Raw genomic sequence first — 18,228 nt, forward strand, 5'->3', positions numbered from 1 at the left:
CCTTCCCCTGGCCCTAATCCTCATCCTAATCCGGAACCTAATCCTATCCCTAACTCAAACTCCTAACCCTAACCCTAAGCCTAATTTTTACTCTAAGCTTACCACTAACCAGTATTTAGCCGGGGGGTAATTGCCCTTCGGGGGTAATTGCCCAGATGCGTCTGATTATATCAGTGTACAAAATCACAGAAATATAAAGAGTGTTCACCTTCATATACATGTGAATTAAGAATATGCAGTGATATTAAGAATACATTTAATAGTGAAAGTTTGAGGAAAATTGGACAACCCGTTCGAAATTTATGAATTTTTGAAGTTTCAGTATCGCCATTGCTGGACTACCGGTACTACAACTTGTGATGTCACATGTATAGAACAGATAAGAAAATATGAAGAAAATTCTACATATTTTCACTTTTCTCGCTTAACAAAGCATCACTTAATTTTCCTTTTCCAGAAGGCAGCGGGAATAATATCGCCTTTTAACATGCGTCAATGAGAAGCCAAGAGAGTGTGTACTACTTTCGAATAATAATTTTGTGAAATTCTCTTAATATTTTTCTTATATCATTCTACGCATGTGGCATCAAAAACTGTAGTAGTCTTCTCATCCGGCAGTGAATGCACAAAAACTTTAAAAATTCATAACTTTTGAACAGATTGTCTGATTTTTCTCAAGATTTCAGATGTGTTCCACTGAAATTGCTGCATTCACTCACTTCCCATTTCTATGGAGGTGAACTTGCCCTTACTTGTTGCTGATATTGCAAAGACATGCAGAGTAACACAGAATTACAGTATTGAATGTGTCGTTATAATTTATATATGTATGAGTGTACATACCGGTGTATCAACTGTATGTATGTATAAATACGGTGTGTGTGTGTGTGTGTATGTATGTATGTATGTATGCCATTTCCAGCCATAGGGGTAAATGCAGAATAAATGATAGTTTGGGGGGATTATGAATTAAAACCATAATAATATGTAAAGAAAATGCAAATACTGCCCTTTGTGAAAAAGTAATGTGTTAATTAGGGTATGGCCTCAATGAAGCATTAAATTGACAAGAGCACAAAATGCATCTTATACCACTAAATTCTGTATGTTAATGAGAACATACAACTTTTTTTTTTGAGGAAAAGCAGATATACACATTCCCCCATGACCCGTTTTCTATGCACATTGAATATATACAACCATTTCCTTTTCATCACTGACAATCTCTCCTAAATTGTATTGATGGTACCGTACAGTCCTCATTCTACAGACACTACAACATATATATATATATATATATATATATATATATATATATATATATATAATATATTCATGTACATATATATCTATGTGTATATATATATACACATATTTAATTTCATTTGCTTCATTTCCAACAAAGACATTTCCAACAAACAAAAATATGATGACAATAACAAACTAGAATTTACATTATTACACAAAATAAGTACAACATAGTTGATAGGCCAAAAGAGAGAAACTACAATGAACTGAAGAACAATGTATAATCAGTGTAGCTTTGATGAAAATACGTATAAATCGAAATTGCCGGAAATGGAGGAGGCTCGTGAAAAGCAGAGGTTGTACATGTATTTTGCAGACTATTGATTAATTTGTCGGTTTGTTTCTTTCTTTTAGGTCTCAGTTATAAAATTCACATTGTTGTTTGACCGGGCTTTCGGTGCATGTGCTTTAGTTGCCCTCTGAACCACTCTCACAGCTGAGGCTTCATTTCGGCAGTAAAACCAAAGCTAATATCGCTCCATTAATGATTAACTTCTGTGGGATTCCGGAGTGTTGACGAATGGTTTTACCAACGGAACGGCGCCACACACAATTGAGCCCCGCACGTGAGATTGTAGAACGCAGCGGAGCGCGACTTGCTTTGGAGAAAGATCTAATACGCTTGACCGCTTCCCACGGCCGCCACTGGAGATGACCGATAGTATGCGTGGTGGTAGTTTTGACCGCTGATCTGTCTAACAAGATGAACAACTTCGTGTTTGTAGCAATTCTGGCCGTTTTTGTCTACTTCATGCTCCTGAAGTCGACCTTCGAAATCAAGGCTGGAATTTTCATATACCAGGAGCCGAAAAAGGTCTACGAGTCGATCTCAAGCATGGACACAATCCAAAGATTTCATCCCTTTGCGTGAGTATCCACCACGGTGGTACAGGTATAAACCACCCTGATTGACCATAACCCCACCAGAATCATGGGTGAAGGTACATGTACGCGCTGGGTATTGCTGGCGTGGCCCTAGCGTTGTAACCCCAGGTGGTGTTTCTCAAAGAATTTAAGTTGATCTTGAATTTTAAGTTCAACTTAAAATTATGGAGGCTGTGTGTGACTCCGTTTATAAGAATTAAAATTTTGGAGACTATCGTGCATGTACAGTTTAAAAAAGTTAAAGGACAAACTAAAGATTTTTCTTTTCTGTCAATTTTGATGATAATTTGAAGAGGATAAAACTGAAAAGAGGAACCAGTGGCATACAATAATTTAAAATCAATCTTAACTTATTCAATTTGACTGAGTTAAATACTTTGATCCCAAGGGCCAACAGCATGTTTGAGCCAGTAGGGCCCAATTAATGGTGTGCTATTGCAAAGCTCACCGATCTCTAAAATTTGGTTATGTTTCTATGTGGAGAGAAAGTTAATTGTTTTTCTGTTTTTGTCTCTCTATTTGTGTGTTTTGATTTGATTTGTCAACAGTAGCCTACAACACAAACTAACACACACACACGCACACACACACAATATAGGGGCGGATCCTGGAATTCCGTAAAGGGGGAATGCCTTTTGCAAAATATTTAAAATATTTATCATTCATATGGCCAATAACTATATACATTTTTATCTAGGCATGACTTTTGCATACATAAACAGTGACAGAGACTTTTAGAAGTAACTTGAAATGCTACTTCGGGAACATTGCTTGATTTTCAATTACCACGCGCTGCAAGATACATGTGAGAGGAATGGGATGGCGAGTGAAGCTTTCATTGGAATGTGGCATTTAGCCATCTATCTATCGCCTTGGGTGGGTTTAACTGCGACCGGCCCGAATGTGAACTGTACAAAGGGGTTCGGCGGGGTTGTGTTTGAGCAAAGTACGCAAACTAGCTGGCATGCTGTCGACTGAGTGCGGTGTATGAACATGTTTTCTGCCAAATGGTCATGATGAAAGAGGATCTTAAATGTTATTGTATTCTGGTGATTATCCATTAGAACTATTGGCAGCTTATTGTCAGAAATGTATCAGCAATGACTTTCATGCTTCATTGTCTTCCACATTCAGATTTGATATATGTATGTTATCTTTCAACCATAAAACTGATTAAGTCTTCGGGAGGGAAAGTTTAAAGGACAAGTTCATCTTCATAGACATGTGGGTTGAGTGAATGCAGCAATATTAGTAGCACACATCAGTGAGAGTTTGAGCAAAATCGGACAATCAGTTAAAAAGTTATGAATTTTTGAAGTTTCTGCTCAGTCACGGCTGGATGAAAAGACTACCATAGCTTGTGATGTCACATGAGTACAACGATATAAAGAAAGAATAAAGAAAATTCAACATATTTCCATTTTTCAAGAACACTTGACTTCTCTCTTTCAGAAGGCAGGGGGAATAATATTACCCTTAACATATATCAACTTATGGTAGCAAGTCGAAGAAATGTGCACTTTATTCAAAAAGTAAAGTTTTGTGAAATTCTCTTTTTATTTTCCGTGTATAGTTGTACGCATGTGACATCATACACTGTAGTATTCTTCTCTTCCAGCAGTGACTGCGCAGATACTTAAAATATTTGTAACTTTTGAACGGATTGTCCAATTTTCCTCAAACTTTCACTGATGTGTTCTAATATTGCTGCATTCTCTCAATCCTTAAATGTATATGAAGGTGGACTTGTCCTTTAACAGAATACTGCACTAGCTGTAACAAAGATGGATAAGATGGATACTGTTGGCCTTGAAAAAGGAAAAAAAACAAACTACCAATACATTTACTTTGACCTCTTGATCATCTCTTTCTGCAGTGTCTCGACAAAGCTTGTGAGGAAAGAGACATCGCCAGAGGGAGTGGTGACAGAATTTCACAATATTGAGGAGCATATTCCAGTGATGTGGAACTGGACTTTTCCTCTTCTTTTTGAAGTCAAGATGGAATTCACGAAGTGAGTGGTGCGCTACAAATTGTACCTGTGTAGTTAGAAGCTATCATACCATTATCAGCCCTATTCTAGCAGTATGGCATTGGGGAGGGAAGATGAAAGCTGTTTCCATTTTTGCTGTTTTTTGTTTTGTTTTGTTTTGCTTTTTTTTGTCTGGCCAGGTTTAAAGCTTTGTTTTCTTGATGCAAGGATAAACCTATTCCCCAAAGCAGGGCTGCACAGTAACCCATTTTTTTAGTGGTCCTATCTGTCTTTTGGACCATGTACCCAGTTGTTCAAATTTTTTGCTGGTCCATTTTTGAAAAAGTTACTGGTCCGACGGTGATTTTTACTGGTCAGGGACTGCCCGACCATTGCAGTGCAGTGCTGATTATGAATGTACATTGTTTCCAGCTCCCTAGGAAAAACTTTTTATCAGTGAAAAATGCTTCAGTAGCTCCTAGACATTTTTCTTTCCTTTTTTTCTTTTCATATATGCAGACCTGATGAGGCCTTGACCTTCAGCTACTCCATTTGGTATGGCACCGTGATTGGTCAGGTGACTTGGGCGATCGAGCCGCGGGAGGGGCACAAGGGCCCTGGTGTCTACTTGAGCTCCACCAGCAGGATAACGTGTCCGTGGCCAACAAGCTCGTTCACGGAGCGGCGAGCCAAGGAATCACAAAATGACATACTGCAGCGCATAGCAAATGTTGTGGAGTACATGTCCAAAATGGACTGATAGTGAAAGCATTTGTGTGTGTGTGTGTGTGTGTGTGTGTATGTGTGTGTGTATGTGTGTGTGTGTGTGTGTGTGTGTATGAATGAGTGTGTGAGTTAAATAGATAAAGAAAAAATAGAAAAAGCAATCGGTCCATCATTGTACGTGTGTACAAGTTCACCAAATACATCTAAAGTGATAAAAATTTGTTTTATTTTCTTCACAAAATGGTTCACTTTGATTTCACATAGCTGGACCTGAAGAGAAAGAGCTATTTGTATGTCACTAAATTCATCTATTACATCTGTAGACATTGCTGTGCAGCTCTCTTTAACACTGAGTGGATGGAGCAATGTATAATGCATGAATTAGTTAGAGTCCCTAAAATTCAGTTTATAGTCTGAATTTTTTGCTGAATGTATATTTCATCCTTGTATTTTCACAGAATATCATTCTGTTCCAAAAGATTCTCTCATAGTTCAAAATCAGCCTTATGTTCCAGTAGGTTATAAAATTTAATTCAATCCCATTTTCTACCTTCTGTGGATAGCCCGTTGTGCAAGACATGTGATAAGATCAAACTACTCAGGGGTGAAAATTTTTGTTATATAATCATTCATTATTGATAACAATAAAATAGTGCAATACATGGATTATCAAGTCCAAAGTGTTATCTTAGACATTATTAAGTGCCTTGAGTGAAACCAAAGAGATTTGGTAAGATATGCCAAAGACTTCTTTTTGTTGAAAAGATAGATATATTGTTATTTCACATCTTGCACTGATTATCTCTCAAATTCAGATTGAAAGACACAATTTAATGCACCAACTTGTCAAGTACTGTGTGCATTTGAGAAGTGTCAAAAGTTAGTCTAGATTTATAACTGAAGTAAGAGTTACATTCAACAGATGCAGAGATGTTAAATGTTCTTACCTGACTCATAATTTATTAACTCAAGTTATTGTATCAAAGACAGTTGATGCAAGGATGGCAAAAAGGGACACTTCAAGAGAATCTACCACATTTTACTGGTATTTACACAAGTTATTAGACAAGATTGAGAGTACAAGCATATTCCCACAGTAAAGTATAATTGTACCAACTTTCATGGGACTAATTTTCCCCTTCAGGCCAGTTTAGAAAAACATAATTTGTTTGTAATATTTCAGAATTGTTTTGTTCAAAAATATTTCTGAATTGCCTCTGTATGGCGTGGGACATTATAATTTGCTAAGGACAGTGGATAATTCAGTAGGATTATAAGTTCAGAGTTGCTTTTCATTAGCCTTCTTTTTGCATAGGGCCACATTGAATTAAAATTAGTATTAGAAATAAACTGTGAATCATTTGCATATGTTCATGAGTTTAAGTTATATATAACAATGCCAAGAGGTACATTATATGCCAGCTTATCAGAAAGCTATGTCTTGCAGTGCTAACTGTTGAAAAATTTATTAGTGGAAAAATGAGCAAAGAAAATGGGATTCCATCAGGAAAAAATGTGGCAGAATAAGATTATTGAGCAAATATTTACATTACTTTGGTTTCTTTGTATTAATGTGTCAGTCATGGATTTTTTTTCACTATTTCATTTCATAATTAATTTGTTATGTTCAGTTTTGTTTCAGGTTCCATTGTTTATGGACACTGAAGTTTGTTGTCACATGAAAAATGAGATGTTTTGATAATAAAAGAATAGTTTTGACTATAATCATGCATCAGTGTGTAATTCTCCGTATGATTTTTGAATGGAATATCTCAACAAAGGCAAGATACACCAAGATGTATGTTTGTGATTTTACTTTGTAAAAACCAACTACCATTTCATAATGGGGGTTGCTTCCCATACTTTGTGTACCACTGAATTTAATCCATTTTAGATGAGGAAGAATTTGACGTTATGGCAACAAATATTTTGATTCAAAATGACACAGATGCTTCAATGCTGCCTTTTAGCATGTCAGTCTTAGGTGTGGATGCTCCACATTGATTTACAGTCTGATCATTATGCTACATAATAAATACATACATAAACCGTTAGCGTTTTACATTTCAAGAAAAAGGGTATAAACTTATATACATTCTAATTAGCTAACCACATGATCATTCATTATTATATGCACATATCAATTGCATATATTATGATCGTGTAGTAGCTGAATACTGTACAACTGTACTTGTAATATGTGTCACAGTGTTTTAATTTTCACAAAGTGTTGTGAGTCAACTGACATTTGTGAAACAAATAACTCATGATAAAAATATAGCCTCCCATTTTACAAGTGCGCTGTATGTCCCTAATTATGATGTAGGATATCGCTTCCTTTTCTGATGAAAAGAGGGATTGTTTTTTTTTTTTCCTTGTTCTGTCAATGTGATTTTCAATCACAAATTCAGCCACCTGCAATATTTTAGGGTTTACAGCTTTGTGCTTTCGTTTGATGTTCTTTGAAAAAACAACAACAAACAAACAGAAAAAAAAAAGATGAAATCTACTGTCATGCTTATTGGTAAAGCCTGACGAATTAATTCAGACTACTGAGGATACAGTGGCGGATCCAAAGAAATAAAAAGAAAAAATGGAGGGGGCGCATGCGTCCCCCCTTAGAGGGACTGTACAGTACTGGTTGAGGTGAGGATTCAGCTTGTCACGTTTTGCGAGATATTTAGAAACCACTCTTTGTTAAAGAGCATACAATTTTGAGGTGGAATCAAAAGTTTATTTGATGAAAATCAGTTGTGAAATGACTGAGATATCTAAAAACAAGGTAAAACAAAGATATTCCAATAAAAGTTGTGGTCTGTCAATTTTATTAGGATCGCTTTTGGATATCTCAGCCATTTCAAGGTCAGTTTTCATCAAATAAACTTTTACAGGACCAAAACGGGGGGGGGGGGGGGGAGGGGGTTACAGCCCCCAGCCCCCAGCCCTCAGCCCCGCCGTCTCCCTGAAAAGAGTCGCGATATAAATGACGGCGATTACTGTAAAAGTGGAAATTTTCGCGGTGTTGAAATTTTCGCGCATTTCGCGCAACCAGAAACTAGCGTGAAAATAAAAGCACGCGAATATTTTTGCTTGCCATGCGTTCCTGTGCGCGACGTCTTGATTCCGCCAAATTAAAAACACGCGAAACTCTTCTGACTCGGCCAAGCGCGAAAAATTAGTCGCGCGAAAATATCCACTTTTACAGTATATAAGTTCTTCTGTGTGATCCACGCACACACGATTCTCGGAGTCGTGTACACTCACAGCACACGTACACGTACACACACTGAATGAATTTGCCGATCGCGCGCTATTTTAATCAAGGTTTGCTGCTGGCTGAAGTCGCGAAGCGCGCGACTTTCAATTATAAAATCCGCGAAGCGATGGCTCCAGTGAAGCTCAAAAATGTCGTTTCTTTCAGCTCCCAGGTAAGTTTATTTTAGAAAATAATCCATCTTACCGTAATTTACGACTTGGTACACTGGTCTAAGTTACTGAGTGTCTATTTGGCTGATTATTGACTGATTAATCCACACGTCAATCACTTTGGGTTGTGTATACTGTGTAAATTTACGTGTAGAGATGAGTCTGGTTCTTTTAGTCCCACCTATCTGAATATCTGTGGACGCAATTTTATAATGACTGTGCTGTGGTATGGTATGACTATGTTTATATGTATTAAATTGAAGGTTCTAAATTCTAAGGTAAAGCAATACAAAAAGTAAAGATCCAGAGTGTTAGTCAGAGGCATATAAATTTCAATTTATATGCTTCTGTGTGATCATGATATATACAATATGACATTTATTTTGTGTGAACCACTGCACTGTCACTGAGTCTGAGTGATTGATACGACTTACGAGACATCGTGTCATCGACTCTAACGGGTTACGTCTCTAACGTTAGACTCTAGTCTAACAACTTAGATCTACCAACTAGTCTTGTGTGCGTGTGATGTTGTCAACATGGATTCTGGATAGCAATACAGTGTGAGATACAAAATGTAGGTAGGATGTAAATTTTAAAAATCCTTAATAAACTTAAACGATAGTTTGATAGCAACTTTATAGGGTGTTGTTAGATCTTCAGTCCAGTCCACAGATCTATCTAGTTCTAGATCTTAACTAGGACTGCAACCAGCCCGAACACCACAATAAGATAACTGCTGTGAAGGAGCGCCCCGGCCCGGGGACCGGGGTTAGTTGAGTCATGCTCAACTGGAATGGAGAGTAACGTTAGAGTGCTAACAGTTTAAGACTGCTAGTCTGCTGTCACTTCGCTGCAACAGCATGGCACTGCTGTGTAAAGTTAGAATCTGCTGTTTGTGATTTTGTTTGATGACTTTGATAAATGTCTCTATTTTAAACTTTTTATTACAAGGTGCACATTTTATTTCTTGGGCAATCCAGAGACAGAGTCCAGGGGCTTTCCCTTTAGCTATAGCTAGGGGCCACAAAATCGATTTGTTTGGACAATAATTGGATAGACCCTGATGATATGTGGCCATGCACATATTCTGAATTCTGTGCTTTCTGAGTTGCCATATCATGCATCGTCACAAATTGATATCATTGCATATGGATTCACCCAGACCAAACCAAGAGAACGCAAACAAGTTTCATACATGTGTGTTGTTAAGTCTCACTGAGCTCGGTGGTCTTTCTTTTTTCTCACACTCACAAGCCAGTCAAGGTTTTTCTCATGCCTCACAAAATAAATCCCCCAAAACACACACACACAGACACACATACAAAAATGAATTTCAGCCACCAATAGAGTCACAGTTTGATACATTTTTTTGTCTGAAGTATTACATTTAGTATGCACCAGATCACATCATTTAGAGCTTGGAAATGTTAAAGCTCCTTTACGCCCCCCCCCCCCCCCACATGTACCCTTCCCCCTCCTCCCATTCTCTCACTTCATTTTTTCTGGTGGCGCTGACATATCGCAAAATCTCAAGCTTTACTGGTCTCTGGCCTTGACATCTCTGGAGTTTTCATCTCACAGTCAAACATGAACACTGCTAAAATATTGATGAGTGGAGTGACAGCAAGTTTATAGTGTCACCCTCAGTTTGAAAAACTAAAAGGCATGCAATCACTACACAGCTGTGCATCACTGCTTGCCTTGGAAGTCGTCTGTTGTTTGTGAGGAAATATTCTAGTGCATTTGAAGTAGTAATCTGTCAGTAATTGACCAAGAAGAATTGAGAAATGGTAAAGTTGTCCCACTTTAACCAAGTTGCTTTCTTTTTTCCTTCTTGCGATTACATGTTTATTCATTAATTTGGGGGCTAAAGATTAGCTTGTCGCTACTTATCAGTAAGTGTGGTACATTCAAAATAAATGTTTCACATTGAATTGGCATACCCTCAGCATTCTAATTTTTTGAAGTAAAGGAAGAAAGGAATATACATCTTGTTTTGAAAGCATTTGCTATCTACTAGCTCTTTATATTTTTTCATCACTTTTTTTGTTTTGTATACCTCACAATAGGATTCTATCCACCGAGCAGAAAATTTACTTGGACCGAGTCAATGGCGACGTTGGCTCTGTGCCCCAGGGGATCGATCAGGGTCAGTCCAGGTGGAAATTCAGCTGGAAAGGGCGGTCAAGATTGGTTTCATCGATATTGGTAAGGATCAGCTTTTCCTATCTATCATGGCAATAATTTCAAATTTCATTTATTTGGCTACCATGCGCTATTGATCTTTCTCTGTCTTCTCCTTCTCTGTCATTACAAACTCATCTCTTGCTCATATTTTTTATGTACCTTTTAGGCCTTGGTATTTGATTTACATGTATACAAGGGGAAAAAACCCAAACAAACACATTTCCCATAGAGGCCACTCACACAAGAGAGAATACATAGCAGTTATGGCATTTCAAGCAGTCATGATGAATGGGCTGAATACTGTAAATCCGGACATTTTCGCTCGCATGAAACTTCAGTGAATTTTGCAAAGAGTAAACAAAATTTAGGAAAGTCAAATGCATGCAACAGTTTTTTGTCTACACAATGCACTGAATACCAGTGGCAAGTAGCAAAAGTTGTATGCCTTGAAAAAGGATGTTGGCACCACTTTGTGAAAGTTTCATTAAGCGATTGTTACTGGTTTTACAGCTTGTACTGTAAAAGTGGAAATGTTCGCATTGTTTGAATTTTCGCGCATTTCGTGCAACCAGAAGCTAGCGCGAAAATAAAAGCACGCGAATATTTTTGCATGCCATATGTTCCAGTAGTTGACGTCTTGATTCCGCGTAATTAAAAACACGCGAAACTCTTCTTATCCGGCCAAGCGTGAAAAACTAGTCGCGCGAAAATATCCACTTTTACTGTAATTTGCAAAGAAGCAGATCTCATGGCCTTTATGGATTGAGTCGTTCACTGGAGCAGCATATGAAAATATTATATCATGTAGCTGGAAGTTATTAGTGTGTTCAGTCTGTTTTATCTGTATTGTTATTTTTCCCCCCAGTGCAGGCTGGTAAGAGTTGAATGACATTCACTCTGCTCAGTGTTACCCATTTATTTTTCTACCTAACCTCCTGCAGTGCAAAGCATAAGTTTGACGACACATTGTAATCCTTACGCCATTGACATTCCAGGTAACTATGGCTCGGCCCTGATCGAGATCCAGGTGCGACGGTCATCTGCCACAGACATGGACTTCCAGACAATAGTCCCAACCACAAGTTGCATGACCCCAATGGACAGCAAGCTGGGCAAGAACAAGACTGGCGTGAAAATGTTCACCAGAGGTAATGTCCTGCAGTGCATTTGGGTGCACAAAATTAAGTATTCTGAAGTACTGCAGCATGAATAAACTTTCTCAATCATTTTCATACTAGTTTTCCACCCATAATTTTATGACATGCAAATACGTTTTGTGAAAATAAGGTATTGAAATGTGTGCTAATCGTCCCAGGTTTCCATAAGTCACATACCAGGTTGGAAAAAAAAAAAAGGTTTGACAGTGACATTTACAGAAGATATCTAGGTTGTTGTTTTAAGTTCCCAGTTGTGACAGAAGTAGAAGTAAAACGAATTTATCAAAAAAGGAATATCATTGTCAGTATAATAATCTAAAAATATTTTGCCCCAAACTAAATTCACTTGAATAAAGGCATTGAAACAGGTGGCACCTGAGTGCAAGAATATGAGACAAAAAAAGATATATGAGTTTGTCAGCATGTAGCAGGGCTCTGTGTTTATTGTGCATATATGTGCATTATTGTGAAAAGAAATACTTCTCAGTTATTTTGATAATTGAGGAGCTTCTAACATAATTCATTTGTTGTATCACCTTTCTATGAGAGAAATGTTCAAATCATATCTCCACTCAAGATATATTTTCATGTTATATTTGACACATCATCCAAGACAAGGGACGTCAAGTCCTATTTATACTGATCAACAGAAATCATAGTTTTCATCTCAATGACAGAGAAGTAATGAAAATTGAACAGGTTTGACCTGACAGGCTCGTGCTCAAGCTAACTGTCAGATTGTCATGCTGTTTGCTGAAATTACTACCATATATGTCTCTCTGGTCATGACTGTAAAATTATTAATCCATTTTCCCATACAAATATCTTTAATCTGATGCTCCTGGTCAAGGCAATTGTGTTTTGGCCATTTATATAAATTTGATTTTGTAGTGTCTCCAACTTATGAACAACACTGCAATAATTCTGTGCAGACCAGCTTTGTGCGGACGTGCGCGATGACTACTGGGATAGGGTAAAGGTCATTTGCCGCCAGCTGTTCAAGAAGGACGCCCAGTTTGGACTGGCATTCATCACGGTCAGCTCAACGGGGGACAAGACGGAGGGGTCAGCAACCCCACGCCAATCACTTAACAACGGGGTGAGTGAACTGCTGGGTAATCACTTGTTCACTCTCATCTCTTTGAGAGCCAGAAGGAAGTAAGTCATTTTCAGGATTAATTGAGGCACTCTAAGTTAGCACCTTGAGCTGCTTGATCTGTTCCTGTTTGGCTCAATTCTTTTGCTGTCATGCACTCTTGTTTATCAGAAACTTACAATTGGTGCTAATAGATTTTGATCATCTTGGAAAGGTCCAAGTGGGCACCAACCAGCAGTAGCAGTTTGAGCCGAAAGGGATGTGGACAAAGGAATTGCCTTTCTAAAGAGTTTCTCACCAACAAAAGAAAAGAAAACTTAAGTAAACTGAACAAAGTTTCAAAGGTAACTGGTGGGTATTAATCAGGAATGCAAAATTCAGAATATTTCAAAAACCATTTTCAGAGGATCATGCATGTAGTAATGCTACTGCATACTGTTTTGATTCAATCCATACAACATAGAGCAGGATGACACATATGTTCCTGTCCCTTCAAGTACTTTTGATTCCCATGAGAGGGCAAGTTGATGTCTTATGTGTGCATATTTTGAGGATTTTTTTTTTAAATAAACAAAACAGGAGACAAAGCAGTCAGTCAGGGAAGCTCCAAGCCAGCAGAAGAAGACCCAACACCTCACACCATCATGGAAGTCTAACACAGCTTTTAAAAAGACATTTGCTGCAATCAACAAAGGAGAGTAAGTGCAAAGTGTAAAAAGTATTCATTTTCAGACAATTTAAAGTTACTGTAAATACTATACCCTTGTATTTCAAGAATCACAACTTGTTCGCAGAGACTCCAACCCCAAGCACCTTCTGATCAGGAGATTCTCCCACCTGAAACCCCTAGCAAATGGGAGACTCCAATTTGATGTGCGCGAAGTGCTAAGTTCCTTGCGGCCGGGGTCCAGGGCCCGCTAAAGGACCCTGGACGCTCTAGGGTTCTAGATGCTCTCTCGTGCTATCTAAGGCTTATTTTTCAACATACAATGATATTAAGTAAGAAATCATTTCAAGCGGGAGACACAGAGCCAGGGCGGGAGAAATTAAATCTCAAGCGGGAGAACGGGAGATTTTGCAAAAATGGGCTTTCGGCGGGAGATCTCCTGTCGAAAACGGGAGAGTTGGAGTCTCTGTGTTCGGCATTTTGGGTGTTGTTGAATTTACAATTGATAACCACTTCGCCAAACTGAGAAATAAGCGTTGTTCCTTTTTTGAAGTAAAGGTAGCTATTTCCTACCCACAAGACAAATATTCACTGTGTCTGTGTTGCTGGAGACAATATTTTGGCATGTTGTTACTTCTGTGAATATTGAGGGAAGCTTAGGAGATGAATGTGTGACATGGACTGTTTCAGCCCAAGCACTTTTTATTAGAAGAGTTTTCAAGTGGTATAATTGTTGACTCTGTAAAAGGTGTATGGCGTTTATACTTATCATGAATAATGTATACACCCCATGAATGGAAATTGCAATTAAAGACCGTTGAAGGTTGTAAGAGAACCTATTTTTGTGTTCTGTTTCGAAAGTGATTCCGTGCTTCTTGTGACCTCTGAATTTCCCTGATATTTTAAGCATACGAAGACCATATACAGGGGAAACATGCTCACACACATCAGTCATATCCCATGTTCCTTCCATGGGGTACTCCATTACTGTGCAAGATATCAGACTGTTTCTATACTTTTGAGGTGTGTAGATGGTATGTGCCCAGTGTTTGTACAGTACAAGAGAGGCCAACCAAGTTTTATTAATCTGTAATACCCACCATGTGTCCAGGTCTTCTTTTTTTTAATTTGTTTTTTGCTAAATGTTTTGAATTCTAACATTGTTTTTGTCTTCCAGTCTTTTGAATATTTTATACCCAGTTTATCCTTTTTGACTCCAAAGTTAAAATGTTAAGTTTGTATACTTTGTAATCAATAATTGTGATGTAAATGTTTGTGCAAACACTAGTTTCTTTAGCTGACACAATTTTTTATTTTTTTTTACCAAGAGTGGACAGGCTCAATCTAATCACATTTATTACAATGTTGCATACATTTTGTTGTTATAGCGGCAGAATCCCATATTCATTTATGATCATGTGACACACGGTAATAGTGGAATGATGACAAATTTTTGAAGGATGCCCTCTTGTGTTCATATGCTTGCGGTTTAGGTTTGCTGAAATTCCTCTTTTGAATTCCCTCAACAGAAGTGCTGCAGCTGCTGACCTGAAGAGCCGCCTCGTCAAGATCGAATCAACATCAGAGGCAAAGTCCTCAAGTGGCCAGTCTCTCGGACGAGCCGCAAAGTTGATACTGGCAGCCTCGGAAAGAAAGGGAAGTCCTGGACCCACTTCAACTGCATTGAAGTCATCACTGAAGGAGGAGAATGAAAGGGCGAAAGGCGCAGCAGCAGCAGCACCACCACCATCGCTTTTGCGTACATTACCCGCAGAGGTCAGGGCACCAGCTCTATCTGAGGAGACAGTCCCAAAATCCTCCCATTCGAAAGGAAGACGGGAAAAGAGATCAGTCCTGGATGAACCTCCGGATGAGGCCAGGAGATTGCTGGAGGGTCAGCTGAGGGAGTTTCTGGCCCACGTGGGGCCGGCCTTAAAAGATACCACACTAGCAGGTGAGACTGGTCATGAGGTTTGTGTTATGTTTATGTGCCACACAAAGTCAAAAGTGAGAGGTGCATATTTGATCCTGACACAAACAAATATTCAAATTTAGATGGCTGGGATGGTATGTTTTTATTGTCCCCGCCGAACGAGTTCGAGCAGGGGACTATGAAACGGGCTCTGTACGTGTGTGTGTCCGTCCGTGCGTCCGTGTGTCCGTGCGTCCATGTGTGCGTCCGTGTGTGATCAAAATGTTCAATTTGCTACTTCTCTGTCATTTAGGAGCCGATTTTGATTCTGTTTGCTTTATATGAGAGCACTACATGGGAGCTTTGAAACTTCTACACAGAATTTCAGTTGTGACCTTTGACCTTGACCTTTGACCTATATTGTACATTTTGCTACAAAATGCTACTCCTTCGCCATTTCTAACCCGATTTCGATTCCGTTTACTTTATGTGATGGTACTAGGTAAGGGCTTCAAAACTTCTACACAGAATTTTGACCTTTGACTTCTTTGACCTTTGACCTTGATTTTTTGACCCGTAATGTACATTTTGCTACAAAATGCTACTCCTTCGCCATTTCTAACCCGATTTCGATTCCGTTTGCTTTATGTGATGGCACTAGGTGAGGGCTTCAAAACTTCTACACAGAATTTTGACCTTTGACTTCTTTGACCTTTGACCTTGATTTTTGACCTATATTGTACATTGGCTACAAAATGCTACTCCTTCACCATTTCTAACCCGATTTCGATTCCGTTTGCTTCATGTAATGGCACTAGGTGAGGGCTTCAAAATTTCTACACAGAATTATGACCTTTGACTTCTTTGACCTTTGACCTTGATTTTTGACCTATATTATACATTTTGCTACAAAATGCTACTCCTTCGCCATTTCTAACCCGATTTCGATTCTGTTTGCTTTATATGATGGTACTAGGTGAGGGCTTCCAAACTTCTACACAGAATTTTGACCTTTGACTTCTTTGACCTTTGACCTTGATTTTTGACCTATATTATACATTTTGCTACAAAATGCTACTCCTTCGCCATTTCTAACCCGATTTCGATTCTGTTTGCTTTATATGATGGTACTAGGTGAGGGCTTCCAAACTTCTACACAGAATTTTGACCTTTGACTTCTTTGACCTTTGACCTTGATTTTTTGACCTGTATTGTACATTTTGCTACAAAATGCTACTCCTTCGCCATTTCTAACCCGATTTTGATTCCGTTTGCTTTATGTGATGGCACTATGTGAGGGCTTCAAAACTTCTTCACAGAATTTTGACCTTTGACTTCTTTGACCTTTGACCTTGATTTTTGACCTATATTGTACATTGGCTACAAAATGCTACTCCTTCGCCATTTCTAACCCGATTTCGATTCCGTTTGCTTTATGTGATGGCACTAGGTGAGGGCTTCCAAACTTCTACACAGAATTTTGACCTTCGACTTCTTTGACCTTTGACCTTGATTTTTGACCCTTATTGTACATTTTGCTACAAAATGCTACTTCCGGCGGGGACATATATTATGCACCGCGTAATTTCTACTTTTCCTTGTTGTTTTTAGTGTGTGAAGAGTCTTCAGATGCTGAACTGTGTATACACATACCATTATATTTTACAGCAACGTAGAATAAACCCTACAATATGTTTTTTTTTTCTGCATTATTTTTTAAAAGACTATTTCATTGGGCTGAAGGATTCTGAGGATGAACTCTCAGAGATTTCTTAAACTGGGAGACATGTTATTAAAGTCTGTTTTGCATATACAAGCACACACATGAACACACAGAATACTCATAAACAATGGAGTATACCAACAGAAAACAACTCATTAAAACTTATATGCTTTTATAAAACCTAAAGTTTCTCTTTCTGTTTACTGTAAAACCAGAAATGTTTGCATGCATTCTGATTTTGCAAGAGCCAAAATTCGAGAAATTAGAATGCGTACAAAAGTTCTGGTCTACATTATATGCATTGAATGCCAGTGGCTATCAGTGAGAATTTCATGCCATCAAAAAGGCCATCGGTTCCAATTCGCAAAAATTTCATAATGCAAAAAATATATCTTGCTTTACAGAATTTATTTGATTTTACTTTTTTTTTTTTTTTGGGGGGGGGAGGGGGTGGTGGAAGCTCTGTCAAATTATATCGTCTGTTGAGAATGATAAGGGCGTTAAGTTGTCACAAAACCCATAGTGTTCAAGACAACTTGACGCCCTTCTCATTCTCAACAGACAATATATACATATATATACCGGTAATGTGTTATATATACTATGTGAATATGACTGGTATAATATCTCTGTCCGTCTCTATTCTCCATAGAGCTGAGACCAAAGTTTGAGAGCTGCTTGGGAAGGAAGCTGGACAAGAGTGAGAGGGCAGTTTTCAAACGGCTTGCAATCCATGCCGTTGAGGCCATAGAGGACCCATCCCATAGGGAGCCACCCGACTGGGAGCTGAGAGATGTGAGCAACAAAGAGAACGGATGGCTGGCAGCCAAGCCAGGACGGTCCAGCTCGTCAAGCTCATCACCAGAGAATGAGAGATTAAAAAATCATGAAGTGTCATTGTCAAACGTTGCCACCAGAACACTGCCATCCTCATCGTTTTCATTTTCAAACCATTCAGCATCAAAATCATCCAAATCAAAATCATCATCATCATCATCATCTCCGTCATCATCATTATCATCTCCTCCATTATCACTCCCAACCCCCGCATCTTCTAAGTCACCTCCTTTCACTGCAGCAGCTGTGCCAAAGAGAACTCATCTCTCATCATCATCATCATCATCACCCTCGTCGTCGTCACGGTTACACCGAGATGGGAGGTCTAG

At 38.5% G+C, this 18,228-nt stretch overlaps 2 protein-coding genes across 2 annotated transcripts; both read left to right on the top strand.

Annotated features, from left to right (window-relative positions):
• The first annotated feature begins 1,980 nt into the window (after positions 1-1,980).
• Positions 1,981-4,968, top strand: LOC139730111 (uncharacterized). Its single transcript, XM_071641015.1, has 3 exons — positions 1,981-2,175; positions 4,070-4,207; positions 4,685-4,968. Exons 1-3 carry the CDS (start codon positions 2,012-2,014, stop codon positions 4,923-4,925), a joined length of 543 nt encoding a protein of 180 aa, XP_071497116.1. The 5' UTR covers positions 1,981-2,011; the 3' UTR covers positions 4,926-4,968.
• A 3,306-nt stretch (positions 4,969-8,274) lies between these two features.
• LOC139730120 (uncharacterized) lies at positions 8,275-18,228 on the top strand. Its single transcript, XM_071641023.1, has 8 exons — positions 8,275-8,319; positions 10,390-10,528; positions 11,503-11,655; positions 12,597-12,763; positions 13,340-13,458; positions 14,957-15,381; positions 17,715-17,901; positions 18,141-18,228. Exons 1-8 carry the CDS (start codon positions 8,275-8,277, stop codon positions 18,226-18,228), a joined length of 1,323 nt encoding a protein of 440 aa, XP_071497124.1.

This window comes from Diadema antillarum, unplaced genomic scaffold, assembly GCF_040938485.1.
Source record: "Diadema antillarum isolate AM-2024a unplaced genomic scaffold, OU_Dant_1.0 seq00000292_RagTag, whole genome shotgun sequence".
In the NCBI taxonomy this organism is placed as follows: domain Eukaryota; kingdom Metazoa; phylum Echinodermata; class Echinoidea; order Diadematoida; family Diadematidae; genus Diadema; species Diadema antillarum.

Bases quoted from the DNA above. Each gene is read 5' to 3' on its own strand.
- LOC139730111 (XM_071641015.1), top strand. From the start codon at position 2,012: ATGAACAACTTCGTGTTTGTAGCAATTCTGGCCGTTTTTGTCTACTTC. The intron at 2,176-4,069 runs GTGAGTATCCAC...CTCTTTCTGCAG, and splicing joins CAAAGATTTCATCCCTTTGC to TGTCTCGACAAAGCTTGTGA. The intron at 4,208-4,684 runs GTGAGTGGTGCG...TCATATATGCAG, and splicing joins GTCAAGATGGAATTCACGAA to ACCTGATGAGGCCTTGACCT.
- LOC139730120 (XM_071641023.1), top strand. From the start codon at position 8,275: ATGGCTCCAGTGAAGCTCAAAAATGTCGTTTCTTTCAGCTCCCAG. The intron at 8,320-10,389 runs GTAAGTTTATTT...ACCTCACAATAG, and splicing joins TCGTTTCTTTCAGCTCCCAG to GATTCTATCCACCGAGCAGA. The intron at 11,656-12,596 runs GTAATGTCCTGC...AATTCTGTGCAG, and splicing joins CGTGAAAATGTTCACCAGAG to ACCAGCTTTGTGCGGACGTG.